This window comes from Bombyx mori, chromosome 22 (assembly GCF_030269925.1).
Source record: "Bombyx mori chromosome 22, ASM3026992v2".
Lineage (NCBI taxonomy): Eukaryota > Metazoa > Arthropoda > Insecta > Lepidoptera > Bombycidae > Bombyx > Bombyx mori.
Genome location: NC_085128.1, coordinates 8,085,961 through 8,113,265, shown reverse-complemented (window position 1 = coordinate 8,113,265; position 27,305 = coordinate 8,085,961). Strand labels below are relative to the sequence as shown.

Here is a 27,305-nt window from a genome sequence, read left to right as displayed (position 1 = left end):
TTTTCAAATGACCTTTTTTATTTATATATTATCATGTATTTTCAGGTCAAGTGTTGCATTTGGAAGCGCATATTTACCTCTGCGGGTACATTGCCAAATGGCGGGAGGTGACACCACGTCAAAGAAAAGGCTTCAGACTTCTTTACAAACAAGGATGTACTTGTAAGGTACGCTGTGTTTAAAAAAAAGACGTCTAATCTTGAGATGAAATTATGTATACGTTAACGAAACAAAGGTTTGAAAATGCTTTAATCATTCAAGACGTATATTTTAATCGTAACAAATGATTTCACCAAATCTATAAACGAATTCTGTAATAAATAAAAATAATATCATAGACCAACTACTCAACCTTTCCTATCTTACGAGCACTTCACAAAAAATATAATATATATGTAAATGATAGATATGTGCATAATTTATACGTAAAGGACGGCCTAACATAAAGGAGAGCCAGTAAGAAAGAATTTTAATAAAATCTACCATGTATAACCAACCATATAATAATGCACCAAAACCGTTGAATGAACTAGTCCGACGAACAGTTTCAAACTATAAAGTTTATCGCTTCGGTTAATAGGAATTTATCGTTTGATAAAACTTTGTCGAAGTTTTACGTTTAACTACTACGATATTATACGACCACAATTCTTCGAAATGATAAAATAATGCTAAACAATCATTAATTCTCGTAGTTGTTCATTAACTCTGGCAATAACACTTTGTTTTAAATTTCTTCATTAAATACAATATGCTAATACATTTTTGTTGTTGAATTATATCGCATTTTACGTCTAAGATCTAAGGACCATTAAAACGACTTAAAATATACTTTAAAAAGATTAATCTCATCGGGATCGACGATAATCATATTTTCTAATATAAAATTAACGTATAACATTTGAAATGAACCGAATATAAGGTTTTTGACGTGACAACGTCTTATAATTCGATGGAGCCGGCTGCACGCACGAAAAAACATGACTCATGCGGCGTTACCTCGCTCTGAGGCGTATTTTCTTATGACGTTGTCACGTTCAACTATCGTCAGTAAACAGACTTTACAGACAATGATTTTTTTCTCGGATATACGTGTATTTCTTTCGTTTTAATAGAATTTATCATGTTTAGGTCCACGAAACGCGGCGTCGCACGAAATCTCCGAACACTTGCGTGACGAACTACAACGAATGCTACGAGCGACACGGCATCTGCCTTCACGATCGCGAAAGACGCTGCCACTGGACAAGGTAACCATTATTCACATTATGAGTCTATACAAGAATATAGTACCTACTTTATATCGAGACGCAGATAAAGCAGTTGAACTACGATGTCATGTAAAAGATTTGTCTCTTTAAGTTTTGATTTAGAAATAATGAAGATGAGTCATCGAACAAAACTGAAAGTTATTGTCGTAGAAGATATAACTAAGATAATGGATTTGTTCGGGTAAATAGATGGACTCCTGAGATTGGAGTCTCAATTTTTATAAGCGGTTTTTAGTATACATCGTATTTTTCTTTTATCCTGTTAGTCACATGACTCTGTACCACCTGTAAGACCCCGGACGCTTCAAAATATCCGTGATGTTTATCGATCTTCTATTTTTATACTTTAGTTCATTCCTTTAGGGTATTAAAAGGGTATACGCGTAAACAGCTTGCCTTTGAATATGTTTGAAGTGCAGGATGTGAGTCACGGTTTATGTTACAGGGCCCCGGCGCTCACCCGATGCATGCAAGCTCAACGTTTCAACAACACTATGACTATGACTTGATTAACCTAACACGAAGCAGATGTTCACACTAAACTGTACCTTCTGGATATATTCGAAACATTCAAATGAAAAAATAATAAACTTAAAGGCTTCGTCAAACAGAACGCGTACTTAGCGCTGCGTTTTAACGTCGCGCTCTTTTCATGTCACACAAATTGACTAGATGAGTCCAACGCTCCTTGACGCAATGCATTCGCCAAATCATAGTACCTTTCGATAGCAGTGCGAAAATTTAAAAGTATTAAGATATCGAGTGATTCAGATGCGGAATTGTATAAGCATGAGTATTTTCTAATTAATTCTATAATTTTTTCGGGCATTATCCTGTATTTTAATACACATTCACCTGGACGCTAAATTGGAATTAGTAAAAAATTACAACGCCTGACGTCAAAACGTCCTAACGGCGCGACAGAGCGTTGCGTACTGCTAGCGCTCTGTTTGACAGTATGTTACCATAGTAGTACAACACATCTCGGCGTCATAGCGCGCCGTCAGTTTAGCGTTCTGACGCGCGCTAAGTACGCGTTCTGTTTGACGAAGCCTTTAGCATTATATTAATTGTCAACCTACAGCGCAGTGCGGTTACGTTTCGTTTAGTGAGAATCACTTTTGTATTTTTAAGCACCACGAAATCAGGTGGAGATTTATTTATTACTAAAATTAACAATGTTCGATCGATTCGAGAGACTGAACGTGAATGGAAGTGAAATGATTCTTTGTGACGAATTTACTTATTGGAAAATGTACCTTAGTATTATACATAATTTGTTATTTTCCTTTGGACGCTTCCAAATTGTTGTTTTGTCTTTATAGACAAATGTAACGTTAACGTTATTTTTTTTTGTATTATTTATTTCTAAGTTAATGATTGTAAATTAACAAGCCATAGTGATAGTTAGTTTTTAATAAATAAAAAATACATATGGAAAACATTGTCGTTTTATTAACACTTTTTTTATTCGCTTGAATTATTAAAGTTGCCTTTACTGAGCTGAAAATGGAACTGTTGTATTTTTTTTATTCATAAACGGGTGAATGATTTTATGGTTCATCTGGTGTTAAATGAGTGAGACGCCTCGACTTCGGGTCTGAATTGTAGTCGTACTAAATATGCATTTACACCAGCGAATGTGAAACAAATTTCGGTTCTAAGGAAACACATTCAGTTTCATAAAAGCATCTATATTTGTTAACTACTCACCATGTCAGTGTGGTTGTGGTAGTAGGTTTGTTCGATGAGAGGAAAGTTCTCCCGTCCAAGGCGCCTCTGAAGCTGTAGAAGATGTCCAAAAACCCAAGGACGATCCTATTATAAATAAATCAGTATGTATTACATATAAGCAATTGTGAAATAAAAACCAAATTAAGATAGCAGTCACGTATGCAATGAAACACGAGTCCATGGTTAATCCGCATGTCACGCTCCAACTAGCTTTCGATAAAAAAAGTATTGCTAAATTATTTTCAGAATGACGAAATGACTTAACACGAACAGGAAAATGTTGAAAACGTGCTGGCCTATCTGTGAATCTATAGCAATAATATAATCAATAGGTAAGCTTACACGAGGCTGAACCTAATTAAGCTCATCTCAACTTAAACGTTCGCAAAGGAAAGCCTAATTGTGCATGGGAGAGTCTAAACGACAAAAGAAAGAATATAAATAAATAGTAAAAATAATATAAATAAATAGTACTAAAAGATTTTTTTTCGCCCTACCTATGCTGATAGCCTTGAGAGACTATTTCAGCTACTCCTTGACGTGTAGGTGAGCTCACGGGGCTCTAACCGGGTGTGTTGCTAACACTGGCCCTAGCAAAAGCAGTGCTTCGCAGAATCTACCACCGGATCGGAAACGTGACCCACTGAGAAGATCCGGCGAGAAACTCAGTGGGTTGTGTCTATGGGTTAATTCACTCGTCGAGCCCTTCGACGGATTCGATGACGAGGGTGACCGGTGCTTGTGGTACCTAGAAGCACCACTAACAGCAAGACTGTCAATATAGTATGCCTTCTATTCAGTGATAAATTTAAATATGAATCTCAAAATGAAAATGTATTTTCTTAATTTACTATAAATACTCAAGCGCAGTAATGTAACGGGAGATTATCTTTAAAATAATTTTGTCGCTGCCGATTTTACGAATTAAATGAGTAATTAAGTAAAATAAATAAGTTCACACTACGATGATAAATATGAAAACACCTGACGCTTATAATGCGATAATTTATTACATATCCCTGATAAAGTTTCTACTCTGGGATGTTTTGTATCTCAAGTCATACAAGATTTAGGTAAACTTACTTGGAAATGGTAAATTGAGTTGAGGCTGTTGATGGAAGGAACTCCTCCGAACTTGAGTCCAAGCAGTAGAGCGCGATGATCCGCGCCAGCGTCACGTACGTTTTGCCTCACCAGCACGAAGTCAGGCCTAAAGTAGATCGAAGATATTAGGAATTATAAAATTAACACGTAAGGTTTATCAGAACTGAAAATATAACACACATTGTCGGACGGATGTCCTATTATTCAGTTTTAGTTTACAGATGTAAACTTTTTACAATAGCGTTATCTCCTCTAACTATCCATCTACTGGTGGACCTCTTGTGAGTCCGCACGTTTTTTTATTGCCTTGTAGGCAGACGAGCATACGGCCCACCTGATGGTGAGTGGTTACCGTCGCCCATGGACTTCAGCAATGCCAGGGGCAGAGCCAAGCCGCTGCCTACCGCTTAATACTCTCCACAAGCTTCGTTTGAAGAAGGACATGTCATAGCGCTCGGGAAACACCGTGGAGGGGTTCCATAGCCGGATGGTACGTGGCAAAAAAGATCTCTGGAAACGCACTGTGGATGACCGCAGTGGCTCCAGGTAGTATGGATGAACTCTACTCCGGTGGCGGGTGGTGCGATGGTAAAAACGAGATGCCGGTATCATCTCGAATAATTCCTCAGAGCACTCCCCATGGAACATACGATACAAAATACAGAGGGAACCGAAGTCCCTCCGCAGACCCAGATGTTCCAAACGATCCGTGAGAATGGGATTATCGACAATCCGAACGGCCCTCCTCTGTATGGAGTCAAATGGAAGAAGCTGGTATTTGGAAGCCCCGGCCCAGAGCTGGGAGCAGTACTCCACCGAGGCCGGACTTGTGCTTTATAAAGCAAAAGCCTTTGTCCAGGCGTGAAGTACCGCTTCGCTCTATTGAGGACTCCCAGCATTTTGGACGCCAACTTGGCTTTGCCTTCCAAATGACTCCGAAACTGGACATCGCTCGAAATGTCGACCCCAAGTATCCCGATACTCTCAGAAGGTTGCAGGGATACTCCTTGGAATTGCGGCGCCATGACAAAGGGGTCCTTCTTCGCAGTGAACGCGCAAACTTGTGTCTTTAACGGGTTGAATTGAACCAAGTTCAATTCACCCCATTTGGAGACTCGCCCCAGAGAGTTCTCCACTTCAGACGTCAAGTTTTGATCGTCTCCCTCCGTCCGACCGGTCACCCATCTTGGGGATAGGGTGGACGTGGGCGGTCTTCCATGAAGACGGAACCCTGTTAGCGCAATAAGAGAGGCGATACAAACGCGTTAGCGCAGGCGTCAGTTCAGGGGCGCACGTTTTCAGAACCACTGCAGGGATGCCGTCTGGCCCACTCGACTTATGGACGTCCAGGAGTCGGAGTTCCCGCCTGAATGCGCACTGTGTAAAGCAGATCTCCGGCAGGGAACTATCACACCGGGGGATGTTCGGTGGTGTGGCACCCCCGTCGTCCACAGTCGAGTTCGAGGTGAAGAGTTTGATCAGAAGGTCAGCCTTCTCTTTCGCACTATGGGCCAGACTGTCATCGGACTTGCGTAGTGGTGGGAGACTAGACCTGCAAAAGTTTCCTTCTGCAGCTTTGGCGAGCGACCAAAAAGCACGGCTCCCAGAGGGATAGCTTTTCAGTCGCTCGCCAATTCTAGCAACGTGCTCCGATTTCGCCCTGACAATAACCTTCTTGTAGGACCTGGAAGCGGCGTTATATTTCCGCCTTTCCTCTGAGATGTTAGGATCCCGACGTCTCCTGGCATCATCCCATGCAACGTATGCGGACCGCTTGAGGTGTGCAGCATCCCTGCTGGCATTGTTATACCAGGGTCTGCTGCGACCCCCAACGGGCACTTCAGAGGAGGGGATAAACAAATCCATCCCCTGGAGCACCACGTCTTTAAGACGATCCGCACAGACGTCAGGATCAGCAGAGGAAAAATGCCTATTTCTGCCGTGAAGCAGTAATGCGTTTCGGTTTGAAGGGTGGGGCAGCAGTTGTATACTTGAGACCTTAGAACTTATATCTCAAGTTGGGTGGCGCATTTATGTTATAGATGTCCATGGGCTCCAGTAATCACTTAACACCAGGAGGGCTGTGAGCTCGTCCACCCATCTACGCAATAAAAGAAAATTATGTTTCGTGTTATGGCAACAGAATACAGTTTTGCAATAACATGAAACGCACGGCCGATGAAAAAACATATGGCAAAACCCACAAAGAGGTGTGAGGTCTCTGAAAACTCAGAAGCTTGAAACTATCCATATTCTCTGATCAATGGAGACAAACGTAAACGAGTTTAAAAGTATTCGAAAGAAAGTTTGATCTGTATTTTTCGGTATATCTAATGAATGTTTAAATGATTTTTAAATTTAAATTGACAGAAAAGTGAAAGCAGACGATGTTTTCGATCTCAACGTGAATTTTATGTATTTCAAACGGTTTTAGTCCACGAAGATTCTAAGAAAATATATATTGAATAAAAATAATTACTAATCACACACTTACTTGAAACATCGTGTCACTTTCGTACCACTACGGTACACCGCCATGGAAACGTTGGCTCCATCCGAGTTCGCAGTTACTGAGAGTTCCTATTAAAAATTATTTCATTAATCATAATCTTCTTCTTCTAGCGTCTTCTCGGTCTAGTTCTAGGGTCCACTTTCATACTTAAACTCCTCCACTTTCCCCGGTCTTCGGCATTCCTGCTGGATGACTAACGAGGCTCTGGCGAAAGTGGTTCCCATCAGCGTTTTGGAGGTCAGACGGCAGTCGCTTCATATAATACCATAAATGTTTTTTTATTTATTGCTTAGATGGGTGGACGAGCTCACAGCCCACCCGATGTTAAGTGGTTACCGGAGCCCATAGACATCTTTTTATTTATTTATTGCTTAGATGGTTGGACGAGCTCACAGCCCACCTGGTGTTAAGTTGTTACTGGAGCCCATAGACATCTACGACGTAAATGCGCCACCCACCTTGAGATATAAGTTCTAAGGTCTCAGTATAGTTACGACGGCTGCTCCACCCTTCAAACCGAAACGCATTACTGCTTCACGGCAGAAATAGGCAGGGTGGTGGTACCTACCCGTGCGGACTCACAAATGGTTCTACCACCAGTAATCTGCTAGTTATTATGGAACTGTCGGATAAAATGTTGAGTACTGTGACTAGGGAGTCGCCGCATAACCTAATAATGCTTCAACTATTTCAAGAAGACTTATTTAAGGATAATCTCGGTCATGAAACTGTTAAATGATATTTCCACGCTATATTTTTTACTAAAAAATTTAACTACAGATCATTATAGTTCACTGCTAGTGTGCCGTCTTCGCGGCAAATTTTAAATCTGACATTTTACAACGCCAATCGATCTCCACGTTCGGATCCATCAAATGACAGCGAAGCTACATCGCATGCACACACACATCGATTACGAACGGGAGCCGAGCAACACGCAACCGAATCTAGAACATTTAAACTTAACCGAAATCGACGACCGCGGGTGAAGTTAAATTATAATACATCAACAAGGCCTAGTGATTCTAGAACAGTGCACGCGTCCAGGAGCTCCGTGTGGCAGTCCCAGGTGCGTATGTGCATTTACACTATTTGTTGAATCCTAGACGTACATCGGGGACCTAGGATACCTTGCTGGGCAAGTTCCGTAGCCATCCCCGACCAGGGATCGATTGGTTTGTCCAGACCCAGTGTGTGTGTCGCGACGATAACCGGCTAAAACATACTACCGAGCCGGGAACTAACGTCTCACATACATTTTATGGTGCCGAAACCCGGGAAATCTACCGTCACAGCAAAATACAAGTTTTTAAATTTAACTAGTATTTAACGTAACTACTTTTTAACCGCTTTCTTAATTATATTACGATCAATTTCATTAGGCCTAAGACAATACGAATCACGTCATCAATCCACTGTGCAAATTAATTGCAATCCGTAACGCTGTGCATACAATCAAATATCATAACGGTGTATGTACTTCATTCTCTTCAGTGCATTAATTTGTAAAATTCATTATATTAAACGTAAAAGAGAATCTAATAAATAATTCTAGATTAATTGTCGTCCACTTTACGAGGATACCCTCCGTCTTCGTTTGTTGAACGTATAACGCTGCATTGTTCGCCCATTAGTTAATTATGTATCTTGGTACAAAGTTATATTCTCATAAATATAATTGTTGTGCTAATACCGATTTTAAATAATATCACGTTTGGTTTAATTTTAAAACATTTAAATTTAAATCTAAACCTATACCAATCTTGTTTTGTCACGATCAAATACCGTCCACGTATTGACAAATTAATGAGTTACTTTGTGAATTTTTATTTTATTCATTTTTCGTTTCCGTACTACCTACCTACCTATAAATATCGTTTGGTGATTACGGTTCTTTGTGTTTGCGATATTATTCTAATACTTACAACTCAGGTATACGAACACATACGTCATCTTTTACCTGAGTTATTCAATTGCAAATGGGTTATTGATCTTGTAGTTTTATCCTTTTGTATTGGTTGCGTAATTACAAAACATTTTACATTACAAAAACATTTTACATTAATCGTTTATTTTCCTTCAAATATTCAAAGTACTTATTTTCTAATTTTTTATTTTTTTGTTTTATTTTTTGAATTTAATTGAAATAAAATAGTAGCTCCGATTAAGAATGTCACATTCCGTGAAACGGAAGGTATCGTGTGCAGTACTTAAGAAAAGTAAATCGAGGTCGATGGACACAGATGAAATTTCGGTTCAGGACCTACCAGTATTGCGACGGAAGCGTACTTTATCTTTAAATCGATTAAAGAAAACCTTAGTTATTGCCCGAGCGGCTAAATATGATTCGGAACAATGTAACACCTTCCTTGCTTGTTTTCCGGAAGTAAAAAAAGTTGTTAGTGCCTTTGAGGCTGCATACGGTGACATTATATCACTGATAGACAGTTGCGATGAGGAGGCTGAGGACCTGCTTCGCATGGAATTTGATGATATTTATATGGAGATTCTTTCTATATATCGGCAGTTGACTATCAAAACGGGTAGTGAATTGAACACTTCGCTAGAATCTTCCAAAGTAACAAGTCACAACATAAAACTTCCTAAAATTTCTGTACCGCAGTTTTCAGGTGAAATAAAAGGTTGGCCTAAATTCCATGACGTATTCCACTCCCTCATTCATAACAACGCAACACTTACGGACTCAGAGCGTATGCATTATCTAATATCAAGTTTGTCTGGAGATGCCGTGGCACTCATACGCTCCTTCCCTTATGAAGGGAAATTCTATCAGGAGGCTTATCAAACATTGATTGATCGTTATCAAAATAAGCGTGATTTAGCTTTCACCTGTTGGAAAGAAATACTTAATGTAAATTTAAAATTAAATTCTCCATCTGACTTTCGACGTAGTCTTGATTTGTTTAACGAAAATTTATCGATATTGAAAGGGTTAAACCTGCCGACTGACAGTTGGGATTTTATACTTAGCTACTTAGTTCTTTCAAAGCTGGACTCAAACACTCGTCGTGCTTTTGAAATACAATTTTCAGATTCTGAGTTGCCAGCCTTCAACGACCTTAAGCGGTTTTTACAAAACAAATGCGAAGCCCTTATACGCGATGGCCACTTCTTTGTTCATAATCGTCCTGCTCCGGATAAGCCACGTTCTGCTGCGATTCATAACGTCGTTTCATTCAATAAAAAACCGGTTTCTACTTTTTTATCAAACACCCCACCGAAGAAGAACGATTCTAAGGATATGCTGACACCAACTACCGTAGTAAATTCTACTCCACCGACACTCAAGTGCTCGTACTGTGATGGTGAGCACACTATAGTCTCTTGCGAATCATTTTCACAAAAATCGGTAGATGATAGATACAATCATGCGAAGCTTCATCGATGGTGTTTCAATTGCTTACGCGCCTCGCATCAATTAAAAAATTGTAAATCTATCTTCAGATGTAAAATTTGTAGACAGAACCATCACACGCTTCTCCACAGAGATTTCTGTGACACTGTCCACGAGGACGTGACCAAGAGTCATTCATCGATTAATCGACTGCCACCGTCTTCTAGTCAAGAGCCACAAACGCAGGCTTTTACAAACATGAATGGTAGCTCTGTAGTTCTGCTGGCTACTGCTAACGTTGAAGTGCGTGACTCATCTGGTCACTTTCATACTCTTCGCGCACTCATTGACCCTGGTAGTCAGTCACATTTCATTTCTAATCAAGCTATGGAACGATTGGGCTTAAAGCCTAAGCAAACTTCGCGAAATGTTTGTGGCTTGGGACAATCATCGACGTCAGTGACTGGAATGGTGGAGCTTCAACTCGGAGTTCATCAAAAGAATTTATTTAATTTAACGGCTCTCATCTTACCATCTATTTGTGCACAAATGCCCACTGCTCGTCTTGATCTTTCTTCATGCGAACACCTACGTAATTTGCGACTCGCAGATCCGAATTATAATAAGCCTGGACCAATCGATCTGCTTATCGGTGCTGAAATGTTTTCAACGCTGTTACTGCCCGGAAATATTTCAGGTAGTCCTCATGAACCATCAGCCTTGAACACCATCTTCGGATGGATCCTGATGGGAAGTGTCAAATGCAGGGATGAGACAAAACACTCAAATTCTTTTTTTGTAAGAGAGCACGATCCTCCTCTCCATGAGGAATTGAGGAGACTGTAGGAGTTGGAAGTCATACCTAATTCATCAGTTCTAACGCCAGACGAGCAGCGATGTGAGAAACTTTACACTGAAACCCACGCTCGAGATACATCTGGCAGGTACATCGTTTCTTTGCCGTTTAGGCAGAGGGAGTTACACTTTCCGGGTTCGCGTGAAAATACATTGCGAAGATTCCATTCATTGGAACGAAGACTTCTTTCAAGTCCAAACCTTCATCAGCAGTATTCGGACTTCATGCTGGACTACTTACATAATGGTCATAGGAGTATCCTTTTATATGCTAAGTCTCGCGTGGCCCCAATTAAGAGAGTTTCATTGCCGAGACTAGAGCTCTGCGCTGCGGTTCTGCTCGCTGACCTGCTCAAATTCGTAAAAGAAGTGTATGTACCGTTACTTCCGCTTTCTGATACATTTGCTTGGTCAGATTCAACGGTAACTCTGTCATGGATTCGTGGCCATTCCTCGCGTTGGAAAACATTTGTTGCTAATAGGGTTAGTCATATCCAAGAAACTGTCCCCGAAACTCACTGGAATCACGTGCGCTCTAATGAAAATCCTACGGACATAGCTTCCCGCGGTATGTGTCCGAGCGACCTACTCCAGAGTGAGTTATGGTGGGCGGGACCGAGCTGGCTTCGGCAACCTTCATCTTCATGGCCTTCAAATTCCGGTCTCGAGGTGAACGAGACTGATATGCTTGCCGAGGAACGCTGTTTTTCGTTGGTCGTGAATGATGAACCTAACTTTATCGATTCTTTGCTCGAAAGGTTTTCATCAATTCGTAAGGTTCAACGTATTATTGGTTATTGTCTTCGTTTTATCAGAAATGCTAACAAAAAACAGACACGTGTTCCGGGTACCTTTTTAGGTCGTGCAGAACTTCATGGGGCCCTGATGACGATTACCAAGCGAATTCAATTTCTCAACTTTCAGGATGAAATTCGTAAGCTCGAGAATGGTGTACCATTACCTAAACCGTGGAGAAAACTCAATCCATTCCTGGACGACCAAGGAGTTGTCAGGGTGGGCGGCCGTTTGTCTCGTTCTGGTCTTGAGTTTAGTCACAAGCATCCTGCTCTGTTGCCGCGTCATTCTAGGTTCACATACATGATCATCGAAGCAATTCACAAAGAGAATTGTCATCCTGGGTTGGGAACGACACAATATCTTTTGATGCAGCTGTTTTGGGTATTCTCTTCTAAACGTGCTATTCGTCATTGCTTGTCAAAATGTGTTTCGTGTTATAAAAATAATCCGAAATTATTGGAACCATTCATGAGTGACTTGCCGGCTTCTCGTGTGAATCAAGTCAAACCATTCTCTATTGTTGGCGTGGACTACGCAGGTCCATTCCAAATCAAACTCGGTAAGCATCGCGGTGCCAAAATCGGTAAGGCCTATTTGTGCCTATTCGTATGTTTTAGTACCAAAGCAGTTCATTTGGAAGTGGTTAAAGAGCTCTCGTCCGAAGCCTTTATTGCTGCCCTGCGCCGTTTTGTTGGGAGACGCGGTAGGGTGAATGTTATACACTCCGATTGTGGTACGAATTTTATTGGAGCTCAGAAGATCCTTAATCTTTATATGCATTCTGCTTCTGAGTCTCAAAACATTGAATTTAAATTCAATCCCCCTTCTGCTCCACATTTCGGAGGTGTATGGGAAATACAAATTAAAGCAGCTAAAACTCACTTACATCGTATTATAGGTAATCAAACTTTAACGTTCGAAGAGTTAACAACACTTTTCGTTCAAATCGAAGCTTTGCTAAATTCTCGGCCGCTTTGCTCTTTGAGTTCAGATCCTAACGATTTGAACGTTTTAACGCCGGGACATTTCTTGGTTCTGGAACCACTTACCGCCGTTCCAGATTCTAACTTGTTGGATGATCAGATGTCTAGATTGAATCGCTGGCAATTGATTCAACGTTTCCAGCGGCATTTCTGGCAACGCTGGAAGTCCGAGTATCTGCATTCCCTAACTCAGAGAGCAAAGTGGAACAAAAGGGGCGAAACTTTGAATGATGGTTCTGTTGTACTGATTAAGAGTGAAAGTACAATGCCGTTGCACTGGCCTTTAGCTCGTGTCTCCAAGCTTCACGCCAGCCCTGATGGCGTGGTTCGTATTGCCACTGTCCGTACAGCCAATGGCAAATTCTACACTAGGCCATTAACAAAGTTAGCTCCCCTACCTATTTATTCTGATTAACTAAAATTCTAAATTTATTAAAATTATATTGTCTTTAATTTAATTTAGATGTAGGTTTCTTTAGTAATTTCTTTAGTTTTCATTTTATCATTTAACTTAGTGGAAAATCCAATGACTTGTATTTTGGTGGGCGGTATGTGCCGTCTTCGCGGCAAATTTTAAATCTGACATTTTACAACGCCAATCGATCTCCACGTTCGGATCCATCAAATGACAGCGAAGCTACATCGCATGCACACACACATCGATTACGAACGGGAGCCGAGCAACACGCAACCGAATCTAGAACATTTAAACTTAACCGAAATCGACGACCGCGGGTGAAGTTAAATTATAATACATCAACAAGGCCTAGTGATTCTAGAACAGTGCACGCGTCCAGGAGCTCCGTGTGGCAGTCCCAGGTGCGTATGTGCATTTACACTATTTGTTGAATCCTAGACGTACATCGGGGACCTAGGATACCTTGCTGGGCAAGTTCCGTAGCCATCCCCGACCAGGGATCGATTGGTTTGTCCAGACCCAGTGTGTGTGTCGCGACGATAACCGGCTAAAACATACTACCGAGCCGGGAACTAACGTCTCACATACAGCTAGTATTCCCAACGAAACACCCTCTAGCACATAAAACTTCCATTAGGTCAGGTAGTCGTTCCGCTAAAGTTTTAATTATGATTAGCGAAGGTACTAAATATCTGGCTAGCATTTTAAAATACACATTTTTACGACAAACCTGTAACTTTGTTAATATTAAACCTTAAAGTCGTACGAAATGTATTTACATAAAATTACTTTTTTTTGTATAAATAAAGAGATTTTCACGCGCCCCTGAAGGGAGGTTAAACGTAAGAAATTATTAATAACCCGAGGCACCGAGGTAAACAGAGAACATTGACACGCCACCTATATATTAATATTATAGTGACTTGCTTTGAATAGCAGTAACTTTGTTAAATAATCTACATTCTTAATAATAAACCTGAGTTTTTTAGCACCATTGTCTGTACTACAGGCTAGACTACATTACGTGGGCTTGTACTTAAACAGAATGCTTTTCACACGACAATAGTTGTGGCTGCTATTGATGACGCGTGCAGGAATTCCGGTACCATAGAAACGTCGCATTGCTTACCATTGTCGTGTGTCAACACGCTTCGTTGGTGTCGGATTTTTTGTGATTTCAAACTTATATGGACGCTTAATCCTGAGATTATATTCACGTGAATCTAGAGTGACTTCAACAATGAGAAACAACTGTTCAAGACTATTTCATTAGTTGTTCCGATATAGTTTCTTGGACCTTGCAAAAATTTGCGTACCCTGAATTCCGCCTGTTCCACGCGGATGTCCCATTCTCCCGGCAGCCTCCGACCTCTAAAGTACTTGGACCAGTCGGTATTTTGATCGTCCACCACAAGCAACGTCACACATCGGTCTCGGTTGTAACCACGGCCCACTGACGCTACCGATGTTACACTTCCTAAATCGTACGATAAGCTTTAATATGAGAACACATGTATTTTTTTTATTGCCCTTATAGGCAGACGAGCATAGGGCCCACCTGATGGTGAGTAGTTACCGTCACCCATGGACTTCAGTAATGCTAGGGGTACAGTCAAGCCGCTGCCTACAGCTTAATACTCTACACAAGCCTCGTTTGAAGAAGGACATGTCATAGCGCTCGGAAAACACCGTGGAGGGGAGCTCATTCCATAGCCGGATAGTACGTAACAAAAAGACCTCTGCGGTCCAGCCACTGCGGTCATCCACGCACTGTGGTTGACCGCAGTGGCTCCAGGTAGTATCGATGAACTCTACTCCGGTGGCGGGCGGTGCTATGGTAAAAATGAGATGACGGTATCATCTCGAACAATTCCTCAGAGCACTCCCCATGGAACATACGGTACAAAATACAGAGGGAATCGAAGTCCCTCCGCAGACCGTGTAAGTGTTTACTCTTAGACATCAAGCTATCGAAAAATACACAAGCATATTATTATAAATAATTAATAATAAAAAGGCTTATTTACATAAATAACATAATTTAACATTGTAAATGGGATAAATGATATAGGTAATTAGTGTCTTGAAATTGTAGTGCTCACCGAGTAAATTAGCGCCTTGATCACGAGCGGCGCCTGTGAGAGATTGTACCCGTTGCAACAAGGACTCTCTAGATTTGGCGGGGGAAGATGGCGCTGATGTACCCCTAGAGCCGCCTCGCAAATTAAGAGAGAGGTCCCCACCAGCTGCTGCAGCAGACGGCGCTGGCGGAGGTCCGGACGAGCCTCCCAAGCTGCCTCCAGTCGCTAGTTAAAAATTAATCTTATTTACATCTACTTACAAATTGTCACTGATAAATTGAAATTTCCAAAACAATTAATATTAAAAAATTGCACGTAAAAACATATTTAAATTTAAATAAACGGGTTGAGGTTTCCTTTATTTCCAATGGTATTTTTATTTCATTTTATCCTATAGGTCGTAAATTGAATTGAATAAGAAACTCGTCAAATTGAATTGCCCCAAATAAAGTTACGGTCCTATACAAATACATTTTGTTCTCCAATAGTACGACAATGAAATAATCTAAATAAGATTATGTGAAAGTGAAAGTCTCATGTCCGAAAAATATGCACAATTTATTGTCTTTGAAAAAAATTATTTTAAAATGGGCAAAGATAGAACAGTGAGGTACTATTTTCTCTTCTGTTCGTTAACGAGTTTCCTTTTTCTTAGTAGCTGTTGATGTTGATGATAAAAATACCTTTATTTTCAAAATGAATACGATAAAATAATACATTAATAAATTTAAGTCTCGGGGTATCAGTAATTACTGTCGAGTTTCAGTAATTGGGCGAACATTGGAATCTATTAAAAATTTTGTTGAAATAATTGTTTTCGAAGGATTTGTTCAAAGAACCCGCAAAATTATAATTTGCGTAATCACTGGTGGTAGGACCTCTTGGGAGTCTGCACGGGTAGGTACCACCACCTCGCCTATTTCCGCCGTGAAGCAGTAATGCGTTTCGGTTTGAAGGGTGGGGCAGCCGTTGTAACTATACTGAGACCTTAGAACTTATATCTCATGGTGGGTAGCGCATTTACGTTGTAGATGTCTATGGGCTTCAGTAATCACTTAACATCAGGTGGGCTGTGAGCTCGTCCACCCATCTAAGCAATAAAAAAAAAAAACATGTACATAAATGAAATATGGCTTGACCATGGAAATGGTTTTCGAATTATTTATCGACAAAGTTAAACCGCAGTAATAAGTAAAACATCATGTTTCCTGACTCAAAGGTATTAAGTTAGTAATTGAAAACAAAGTAATTGAAATTTTGTGTCCAAATAAGAAAACCTGCAATTACGAGATGTTTATTTAATTAATTGAATTAAACATGATTCGTTAATTAATTTTCACAATATTCTCAAGAATAATTTAAAAAAAGAGATTGTAAGAAAAAGTTTACATCCCAATGAAAAGCTGAAATTCGAATCTGGGTTAAAACCAAAACTAGTAATCATTTAGGTGGAAGAATATGTTACATCATTCTAAGTTCTGGCAATAAGGTTAGTCATTTTTATAGCTTCTAAGCTATCTACACCCATACTTTAAATCGGAATGCAGAACTGATTCGCGGTAAAAATAGAAAAGACGATAGTGCCGTGATGGTGTCCTTCGTGAGCTGGACTTAAGTACGCATATCCTTAAGAAATTTAATATCTGCCTGCGGGATTTTAAAACAGGGCCTTGCGATACGAGTACGGCAGGCGTTTCATTTTTAAAGCGACGACGACCAAGCTTCAATCCATCAGTTGCTATATTCTAAATATTGATAAAGCTACTCAGTATACTTGAAATAGTTTATTTCTACGGAAATGGTGATGGTTAATGGTAGGCAGCGACTTAGCTATGCCCCTGGCATTGCTGACGTCTACTCATCATCGGGTGGGCCATATGGTCGCCCGCTTACACGGTCAAAAAAAAAGGGAATTACATATAATACCTGTCTTTTTTTATTTATTGCTTAGATTGGTAGACAGCCCGCCTGGTGTTAAGTGGTTACTGGAGCCCATAGACATCCACAACGTAAATGCGCCACCTACCTTGAGATTAAGGTCTCATTATAGTTACAACGGCTGCTCCGCCCTTCAAATCGAAACGCATCACTGCTTCACGGCACAAATAGGTAGGGTGGTGGTACCTACACGCGCGGACTCACAAGAGGTCCTACCACCAGTAATTTTCGTGTAATCGCTTTTTTAGATCGCTGTTTCATTACAACCTCAAACTTTTTCCAATAATAATAATCTTATATCCTTAAACGAGCAATTGTTATATATGTCGTGGATAACGACTTTTAGTAATATTAAGACGGTGGTTTTGATTATTATTTTAAATGATGAAATGTTGTTTTGATAAATATCACAAAATGAAGGGTAGACTCCGTAACGCCACAGTATAAAATGGCGGTACGTGGACAGAGTCGTGGCATTCCGTGTCAGACAGTAATTCCGTCCGTCTTAGTCAGTGAGTCTCTGTCAGTCAGTCAGTCGGTCAGTCGGTCTGTCGGTATGTGCAACGAAACTGTCGGTTTATCCTGTCATTGTGAAAGTTGTGTGTGTTGAGTTTCAATAATTATTATTCAAAAGGTTTTATTGACTTTTTATAAACTGTGTTCAATCAAATACGAGTGATGACGGAACCTACCGCTCAGCCATCCCTGACGTGTGCTGACATATATATAATCTGAATCTCGATAAATTTTAGTATACAGGGGATTTCAGGGGCGATAAATCGATCTAGCTACGATTTATATTCAGAAAATGTTGTTTTATTTAAAATGTTGTATATACTCTTCCCGACATCTGTTGGCGAATAATAATACTATTTTTCATAATTGAGAGCAACTAACTGCTTTAAAAACACAATAACACTAAAGCTATTTCAGCAGATGGCGTTGTTATGCCACCCGAAGCCACTGAAAAATGCCTAAACGATCTTCGAATATTTCATCATTTTATCAATATGTAATTCGTATTTAAATATAATTTCTAAAAAACACAAATTATCAAAAAAAACCGGTTATCGTCTAGTATTTTTATATAGTTTCAATTATTAAGACTTACCCTGCGACGTGGGCTTTTGAGCTTGCGGCTTGGGTTGACTAGTGGTGGCCGCGCGGCCCGTGTAAGGGTCCACCTCGCCCTCATCGCACTCCGACTGCAGATCACCGGAGCTGAATCTGCGCAATGCCTCCACTGAACTACGCGCCCCACCGCCACGCCACCAAACAGGGACACGTACAGGAGGGACAAAACCGACACACACTATGTAGCCACTCACGATTTTACACCTATAACTTTTAATCCTACCAAAGTTATCTATTAAATATAAAGAACTAATCTTCATCATTGAGAAAATATTGTATCATTAATTGAACGATACGATCATCGACAAAATTTACAGTTTAATTGAAAATACTTAAAGTATTAAGTATCTTAATAAATCAATTGATGTAATCATTTTAAATTAAATTCACTAAGCTCTGTCAGACAATCATAACATACAGAACATTTATCTTTTTATCGCAGAATAAAAAAAGAACAGTAATAAATATACATGTGCATATAACCCTACTTTATCCATTTTAAAAGTCATCAAATTGCTTATTTATATCAAGCAGCAACATCGAATTGCGAATACGACATAGACTTCGAAGCTACATGCATTGAGGGATTAATTCCGTTGTTGTAGCTATTATAGCGAATGAACACAACAATTAACAATCTTGGCGATCGGTCTTATTATTCATGAGTGTTACACGGTATGTGGAGGGGTGTGGTGGGATGCCAGGTTGAATTAGTGCGGACGAGGGGTGGAGGAAGCAGCGGTGAAGCGAATTTCGTCAACGGCAGTGCCACAAATTTGCGGAAACCATTAAAGGCTTCGTCAAACAGAACGCGTACTTAGCGCGCGTTAGAGCGTTAAACTGACGGCGCGCTATGACGCCGAGATATGTTGTTGTACTACTATGGTAATATACTGTCAAACAGAGCGCCAGCGCTATAAGTACGCAACGCTCTGTCGCGGCGTTAGGATGCTTTGACGTCAGGCGTTGTAATTTTTTACAAATTTCATTTAGCGTCCGAGTGAATGTGTATTAGAATACTGGATAATGCCCGAAAAATTGATAGAATTAGTTAGAAAATACTCATGCTTATACAATGCCACATCTGAATCACTCGACAACTTAATACTTTTAAATTTTCATACTGCTATCGAAAGACACTATGATTTGGTGAATGCGTTGCGTCAAGGAGCGTTGGACTCATCTAGTCAATTTGTGTGACATGAAAAGAGCGCGACGTTAAAACGCTGCGCTAAGTACGCGTTCTGTTTGACGAAGCCTTAAGCTCGCAATAAATCGTCTCATAAATTTTCTCTTTTAATGAATACAAAAAATTATTAAAGTAATTAAGTGAAATAATTTAACAAAACTGTATTTTATTTTAGAAAAGGTTGTTGAGCTTCATTTACTTTTTGTGTATAGTAATTACAACAATAAATTAATCAAAATTATACATTCAACACCAAATATCACGCTCGGATATAATATCATTTTTATCATACGTATTCTGAAATGCATTAAATTAGCACTATTTATAGAAACAAAAATAAAAGCAGTAGATAGACTTTAAATAATTTACATACTTAAATAGATAAATGCTCTAAATAATTTAATAGCAAACTTTAGATACGCATAATGTGAAGACATAAATATTTATTCATTTTTATTTATAATTATTTCTAAACAAAGCATGTAAATTCTGGTTCACAAATACTACTTAGTTTTTTTTTTTTTTTCTAGATGAGTGGATGAGCTCACAGCCCACTTGGTGTTGGCAAGTGGTTACTGGAGCCCATAGACATCTACGACGTAAATGCGCCACCCACCTTGAGAAATACGTTCTAGGGTCTCAAGTATAGTTACAACGGCTGCCCCACCCTTCAAACCGAAACGCATTACTGCTTCACGGCAGAAATAGGCAGAGCGGTGGTACCTACCCGCGCGGACTCACAAGTGGTTCTACCCCCAGTAAAAATACTTTAAGACGACTTTCGCCTAAACATAGAATTTTTTTTTATTTTAGGGTAACAAAACTATATACATATATATTTCAAAAATAAACTGAAACAATACACATAGAGTAATAGTACAGTTAAAACAGAAGAAAAAAGACCATGCAAGAAATTCGAGTGTTTATAGCAAGCAAATTACAGAAGAAAATTACAAGCAAATTGAATAACAGTTTTAATTATTAAAACCACTTTTACGGATGATTGACCGTCCATGACCACGGATATTGTTCAAAACGTATAATATATATAAATAAGTAATAATACTAAAATACAAATAAAGCGATATTCACACGTAGAGTAGTTTTAAACACATTAACGACTCCAGAAAATCAAAGGAAATACCAACAGCCCACGTTTTTATTTAATTTATTAAAATACGTACCTTCTTTTCAAGTAATTAACATTGGAAGTGAAAGAGCTGCGGAAGCTTGAGAAAGACAGGGTTGATGTGGTCGCGGCCTGCGGGCCACAGATCCCAGGACACCCGGACCGCTCTATTTTGACGTCCCCTGAATATTAATTTGAATTAGCCGGGTCGGTATTCCCTTTTCAGGAATATTATTTTTTGCATCATTAATTTACGTTACACACATGTAAATTTGTTACAAGCCGAAGCTCAGGATAAACAAAAATTCTTCACCGAAACACAAATTTATTTTAAATTCAGTTATTACGACAATTAACTTGAGTCGAGCCGTTCGTCGTTTCTATAGAACTCTCTTTCTATCGCCTATATAATTATTATCACGCTTTTATACTGGTTTCGATTATGGCTTCAATTTTCTAGAACATTCCCGATAGAACTAGAAGTTTCGAGAATGATCTAGACTAGTCTTGCTTATGTTGAGAACATTCACCATTAGAACAAACACTCTCGATACAAATGGAACACTGAGGACTAGAACATTCGAATAGTGTTTTCAGAGCATTCCAGTTACCCGGTATCTAATGACAGATGACGTTACTCAACATATAACGATAAACGAAAGGTCCGGATTCTGTTTACTTCTACGTCATATACTTTCTATATCAATTTGCGGTCTCTTACAAAATAGGCTACAACTTTTCAGAATTTAAGGCAATGTAAAGCTGATAATTTAGTACGCCAGAAATTCGAATCTTAAATCTAATTATTTTCGTTGACAGACAGCAGACAGTAGCAATTTATCTTCTCATTAAACTTATTAAGCCCAACTCGAAAATAAAGTAAGCTCTGGGCGAGAACGCATGTTATAAATCAGTACATTTAGTCTTAACCTAGATCGCTAAATAAAGGTGACCTTCCATTGCCTTGATCATAGGTATTTATATAATATGTATATATATGTACACAGAACTTATATAAAAATAAGTGCTTAATAGTCATCATATTATTGTTTTTTTTAAATTTCAAACGGTAAATACCACATTAAATGTATTTTTTTGAAGATTCTTGTCCGCCTGATTTTGACCATAAACTCGGCAATTGTACATACATTTCGCGTTTAATGTTTTGTATTTGCTGCATTTATTTATTTTAATATACAATAAGCCAGACTCTACTTTAGTCTTCTTAAGATATTGTAGAGTAAACAGTACGCTTATTCAGCTTGTGATAAAAAAACAAAAAAAAATGTCACAGTTATTCCATTTTGAAGACACTTATCTACAAAAGAGGCGAAAGGAATATTACGTACATCTTAAGTAACCTTACTATACTGTATATAGCTTTAAGAAAATTCTAGAACACTATCTAACACAATAACTTTTAACATTCCTATTGAATTGAAATATAACAAAATGGTTGCTCAGAATCAACGCGATTATTTATTATTCTGTTTGATAATATAAACGAATATTGTAATCGTAGTTCACTTACCTCGGGAAATCTTTGCGGAAGTATCGTAAGCGTCAATGATCGGATTGGAGCAAGCGAAGTGTTCTGATGACAAGCAACTAAGGGGAGGCTACCTGTTTAGAAAACCGTACCCTTAATTTAAATCATACTTATATCTTTCTAGTGTAATTACCTACTGAAACTGTAACTGTAATATATCCCATATTTAAAGATTAAAATTTGAAAAAAATATAACAAAAGAACTTCTTCAGCTATATGAATGGAATAAACTTAATTGTAGTTCAATTAAAAACTTCAAACTGTTGATACTAATCTATTTCTATACTAATATTATAAAGAGAAAAGATTTGTTTGTTTCGAATAGGCTCCGAAACTACTGGACCGATTTGAAAAAATCTTTTTCCATTAGAAGCCGACATTGTCTTTTTTTATTTTTTATTTTTTGGTTTCATGTGTGTTTTAATGTTTCCGAAGCGAAGCGAGGGCGGGTCGCTAGTATATATGTTACCGGAAATGTATGAAATCAAGGAATTGTATACAAATCCTAGGAAATGTATACAATTCCGATACTATTTAGGAAATGTATAAAATATTGTTTGAAAAACTATTTAATGCATATATATCCTAGGAAATGTATAAATTTCCTCGGAATTGTATATAATTCCAATATCGTATTAGGAAATGTATAAAGTAAATGCTTTCTGTAATCAAACACGTTGTTAATAATATTTTTTTAATATAACACTTATTGAGACAATCGGGTAACAGTCATACTGTAAAATAATAATAATATATTCATATTATCTTACTAATTAAAACTTCTAAAATCAACTATCTATTAACTTTTAACGTATCACAAAATCAACTTATATTTATTCTTATAAAATCAAATTTTCATTTGGCAAGTAATCAGTCTGATAATTAAATAATTATAAATGTCAAAGTATAAAAGTAAATCTTTATATTATAATACTTTGTCAGTTCATATAGCTATTTATTTTTGCAGGGTAAGCTCGAATGGCATTTGGAAGTACATAATACTTTATTTTTAAAACACAGACATCTTGATGTAGCACAGTTTTTCTTACAAAGGCACTTCTTAAATCCCTGGCCGGTTCCAGTGGATTGCAAGTTGGCAACTGACCGTAGTGCAAGACTCGTCCCACTGTCCCCGCGTACCCACCAATATCTTAAATGTTTTACATTTCCGATTGCTATTTAGGAAATGTATAGATTTCCTAGGAAATGTGTAATGTATAAGTATAATATAATTTATTTCACACATTTCCGTGCGATTTTGGGAATTACATACATTTCCTAGGAATTGTATACAATAACGGATTACATACATTTCCGTTAACATATATATAAAAATGGATTGCTGTTCGTTAGTCTCGCTAAAACTCGAGAACGGCTGGACCGATTTGGCTAATTTTGGTCTTGAATTGTTTGTGCAAGTTCAGAGAAGGTTTAAAAGGTAGATAAATATGAAAATGCTCGGAATATAAATAAAAATAACAGTTTGGTTTTCCCTTTGATGTGTCCCCCGTCGGAAGGATTCCTTTTGTTTGTTTTAAGTTTATTTTATACAAAACTTTAGGTCTTTTATTTAATCGATTGAGGCACTACGGAGTTTGCCGGGTCAGCTAGTACCAAATAAAAAGCACTATTAATTACAAAGATAAATGTCGCATTAAACGAAATGTCGCTCATTATAAATAACCTTTCACCCCTATGTTTTAATTTCTCGAAGGTTCCTTAATAAATTATGTCCGTATTGTTCGAGAAACGGTTGACACATTATAATTAATTTCGGTTCCTTTTCCTTGTATAATAGATCTGATTATTATATCCTAAGTCATCGTGTCAAAACTCCTTAACAACAATACTCCTAAACCTCTTTATTATTGTAAATGTATAATACTATATGTAATAATGTCCCGACCCTTTGTCGCCCTTCGGCTAAATTTATCAGAGCGATAAATCGTACTTTTTCGTGACATTCGTTCCTTTTTTCTTTTAATACAAAAACGTGTTTTAATAGGATATCAAATGTAAAAGATTGTAATCAATTACACTCTATTTTTACAGCCTAAAACTATAGGAATTAGTTGAGTAATAATACTGTAGAGATGAAACTTTTATTATAAAGATACTATTGTATTATATTTCCTTGAAACAAACAAGCTAACACTAGTTTATAAGAAGTTTCAAGTTACAAAATAACCGAAAATGCGACACAGGTCTAGTCCCGAAATAGTGATCTTTCGTATGACTGACGAATGTGATACTGCTGAGCCACAAGTTCGAATTCGTATGGGCTGCGGTGATCACACGCGGTGAGCACATCTCATTACTCCCAAGAGGTCAAATTGTATGATAAATTAATTAATAATTTGTGTTCGATTCGTAAATTATATGTTTTTTACAAAAAGCGGATGTTTATGAGCCACAATATTTTCACAAACTTGATTTGTCCTTTTGGCTCGTCGAAATGCTTTTTTTTGTTATTTCCTACTTAAGCTGATACCTTAACTAGTAGGTGAGCTCACGGGGCTCAAACCGGAGTGATGCTAACACTGACCTAGCAGGAGCAGTGCTTCGCAGAATCTACCACCGGATCGGAAACGCGACCCACGTTTTGGGCGACGTCGACTGTTTACCATTTGGTCTACAGGTTAGTTTCCAGCGGCCACGACAAGAGGGTTCTCATGTCGGCGAAGTGCTAAGAAAAAGCGCCTTTCGGCTTTTTCTTAGCTTAGCTTAGCTTGAATAAACAATAGCTTGGATTTAATAAAAGTTCTTTCAAAACTGACAGAGCACTGATTTTAATACATTGCTTCGTTGACCGAAGCAATTTACTTCGTCTCTTTCCGTCGAGCAGTGAATCATTACGCAACCAACCCTCGTATTTCGGCGGTTGATCCATTACTAGGCCGTTGACTGGCACTCTTTTATTACGTACGTTTTACTCTCCCCTTCTTTATGTAATCGTAAAAAAAATGGAATTTTCACACATAAATTTGACGAAACTGAATCTTATAACAAGATAATCAATAGTTTATCTGATTCAATCAGTCACATTTGATTACTTTCGACGGTAACCATTTATTTTAATAATTATAGGTTGTTAATTATCACTCACAAGAATATATTAAACTGTTTTATCTTTGCTTATTAATATGTAGATTAGATTTCCTAGTTTTTTTACATGCAGCTTTTTTTTATTGATTAGATGGGTAGACGAGTTCACAGCCCATCTGGTGTTAAGTGGTAACTGGAGCCCATAGACATATACAACGTAAATGTGCCACTCACCTTGAGATATAAGTTCTAAGGTCTCAGTATAGTTACAACGGCTGCCCCGCCCTTCAAACTGAAACGCATTACTGCTTCACGGCAGAAATAGACCTAGTACCTACCCGTGCGGATTCACAAGAGGTCCTACCACCAGTAAACCTATAATCAGTAATCTATTAATATAAAAAATATAGCTTCGCTCGCAATAATATAGAAAAACAGTGCTCTGAGGAATTGGTCGAGATGATACCGGCATCTCGTTTTTACCATCGCACCAAAAAAAAACAATAAATAGCGTCTAATAAATTACTGGTGGTAGGGCGTTCGGGTAGGTATCGCTACCCCACCTATTTCTGCTACGAGGCAGTGCGTTTCGATATGAAGGGCTGGGCAGCCGATATATTATAAAACTGAGACTTTTTTTTTTTCCTACCTATGCTGATAGCCTTGAGAGGCTATTTCAGCTTCGCCCTAACGTTTGTAAGTGAGCTCGCGGGGCTCAACTGGAGAGTTGCTAACACTGACCCTAGCAAGAGCAGTGCTTCGCAGAATCTACCACCGGATCGGAAACGCGACCCACTGAGAAGATCCGGCGAGAAACTGAGTGGGCTGTGTCTATGGGTTAGTTCGCTCGTCGAGCCCTTCGTCGCAAGCGACGGGTTCGACGAGGACGGTGACCGGTGCTTGTGGTGCCTAAAAGCACCGTTAATGGATCAGGAGGATCCGTAATGACGTGACTGAGACTTAGAATTCAAGTCTCAAGTTGGATATAAGTATTTATATCGTTGATGTCTATAGGCTTCGGTTACTACTTAATACCAGGTTGGCGCGAGTTCGTATATCAGTAGAAGCGATAAAAAAATCATTCGGTGTACCTAGTTGTTAAAATGCGAAAGCATAAGAAGAAGTTCACTTTCGCATTCATAATATTTAGAAGGATCGATTATAATAGAAGGAAAATTCGATTTGACGTAAAGGAAAACTTCAAAACCGCTTCACAAACGCAAAATCCTTTATCTGTAAACTCAAACAAAGCAATTTTCACGAGGTAAGAACTTTTTTTCAGAATACTAGCTAAATATGAAAAACGTTCAAAGAAATAAATTATTAAAACGTATAAAAGAGGAAGTGATAATGATTTGGACTGTCATCTAAAAGAACAGAAGGATTCGATTCTTTAAAACACACGAACAGAAACAGCGCCTACTAAAACGAAGTCTACAAGATTTGTTTCAAATCAACAAATTGCTATATGTATGTATGTACTTTTAAGCACCGTAAGCGTATCTTGTTTACAGGTATAGATGAAATATAATAAAACACTGTTAATATTCGTCACGTCGTATACAAAGATCGTTAACTACCTTTTGGCTGAAAGCCAAGTCTATCCGCCGCTTTTCTGTTACGCAAGAATCGATTCGGAGAGTTGAGTGTTGAATTCTAGCAAATACATGACATTTGGTGCCTCGAAACACGCTCCAATTTTGAAAAAATCAATTGAACTAAATCATCGTTTGCGTAAATTAGCAGAAAACAAATTGCCGTCGATTGTTATCGTTTAATATTTCGGACGTAATGAATTCGCCCCCTGGGGGAGACCACACTATTATAGCTCCTACATTTGAGCCAATAAACATTACGGTCCGCTTGGAACAGTGGATAATTGCTTCCTAAACATCGTTTACCGTCGTTTCGTGAAAACGTTCACGATATAACAAAAAAATGCTTTGAGAAATACATAAATATGTAGATGTAATGATTAATCAAAAATTATTTTTTTGTTGTGTAAGTACCTCTATAAAACCAAATTATTGAAAATGCAACATAAAAAAAAAATTGAGACATATCTCAATTGGTCCTAGCCAACCTGTACCATTGTTCTATTTAATCCACACCCCATATAATCTTTTTCGTTGGTAATCATTACAAAATTTCACATCTAAAATGAAGAATTTGGAGAATAGCTGTGCACACGCATTTAAAGTTCAAACTTC

General features: G+C 38.5%; 2 protein-coding genes and 1 long non-coding RNA gene across 5 annotated transcripts in view; 2 read left to right on the top strand and 1 right to left on the bottom strand.

The window, feature by feature from the left end:
* LOC101736335 (tissue inhibitor of metalloproteinase) overlaps positions 1–2,713 on the top strand; it is a 50,024-nt gene extending 47,311 nt beyond the window's left edge. For all 3 annotated transcript variants that reach the window (XM_004931857.5, XM_012695311.4, XM_062674924.1), the window contains exons 5-7: positions 46–167; positions 1,132–1,250; positions 1,717–2,713. In XM_004931857.5, the coding sequence (XP_004931914.1) occupies positions 46–167; positions 1,132–1,250; positions 1,717–1,780 (305 nt within the window). In that variant the 3' untranslated portion in view covers positions 1,781–2,713. The remainder of the gene's footprint in view (positions 1–45; positions 168–1,131; positions 1,251–1,716) is intronic.
* Positions 1–27,187, bottom strand: part of LOC101740156 (synapsin) — a 93,392-nt gene extending 66,205 nt beyond the window's left edge. The window contains exons 1-9 of the mRNA XM_062675091.1: positions 27,179–27,187; positions 22,033–22,120; positions 20,557–20,683; positions 18,161–18,297; positions 15,133–15,336; positions 14,347–14,507; positions 6,604–6,689; positions 4,089–4,215; positions 2,985–3,089 (exon numbers count right to left, since the gene is read on the bottom strand). Coding sequence (XP_062531075.1) covers positions 2,985–3,089; positions 4,089–4,215; positions 6,604–6,689; positions 14,347–14,507; positions 15,133–15,336; positions 18,161–18,297; positions 20,557–20,683; positions 22,033–22,120; positions 27,179–27,187 — 1,044 coding nt within the window. The remainder of the gene's footprint in view (positions 1–2,984; positions 3,090–4,088; positions 4,216–6,603; positions 6,690–14,346; positions 14,508–15,132; positions 15,337–18,160; positions 18,298–20,556; positions 20,684–22,032; positions 22,121–27,178) is intronic.
* LOC134200976 (uncharacterized) lies at positions 7,425–13,508 on the top strand. Its single transcript, XR_009976114.1, has 2 exons — positions 7,425–7,690; positions 13,245–13,508. It is a non-coding gene; the product is annotated as an uncharacterized LOC134200976 (long non-coding RNA).
* Positions 27,188–27,305: the final 118 nt, after the last annotated feature.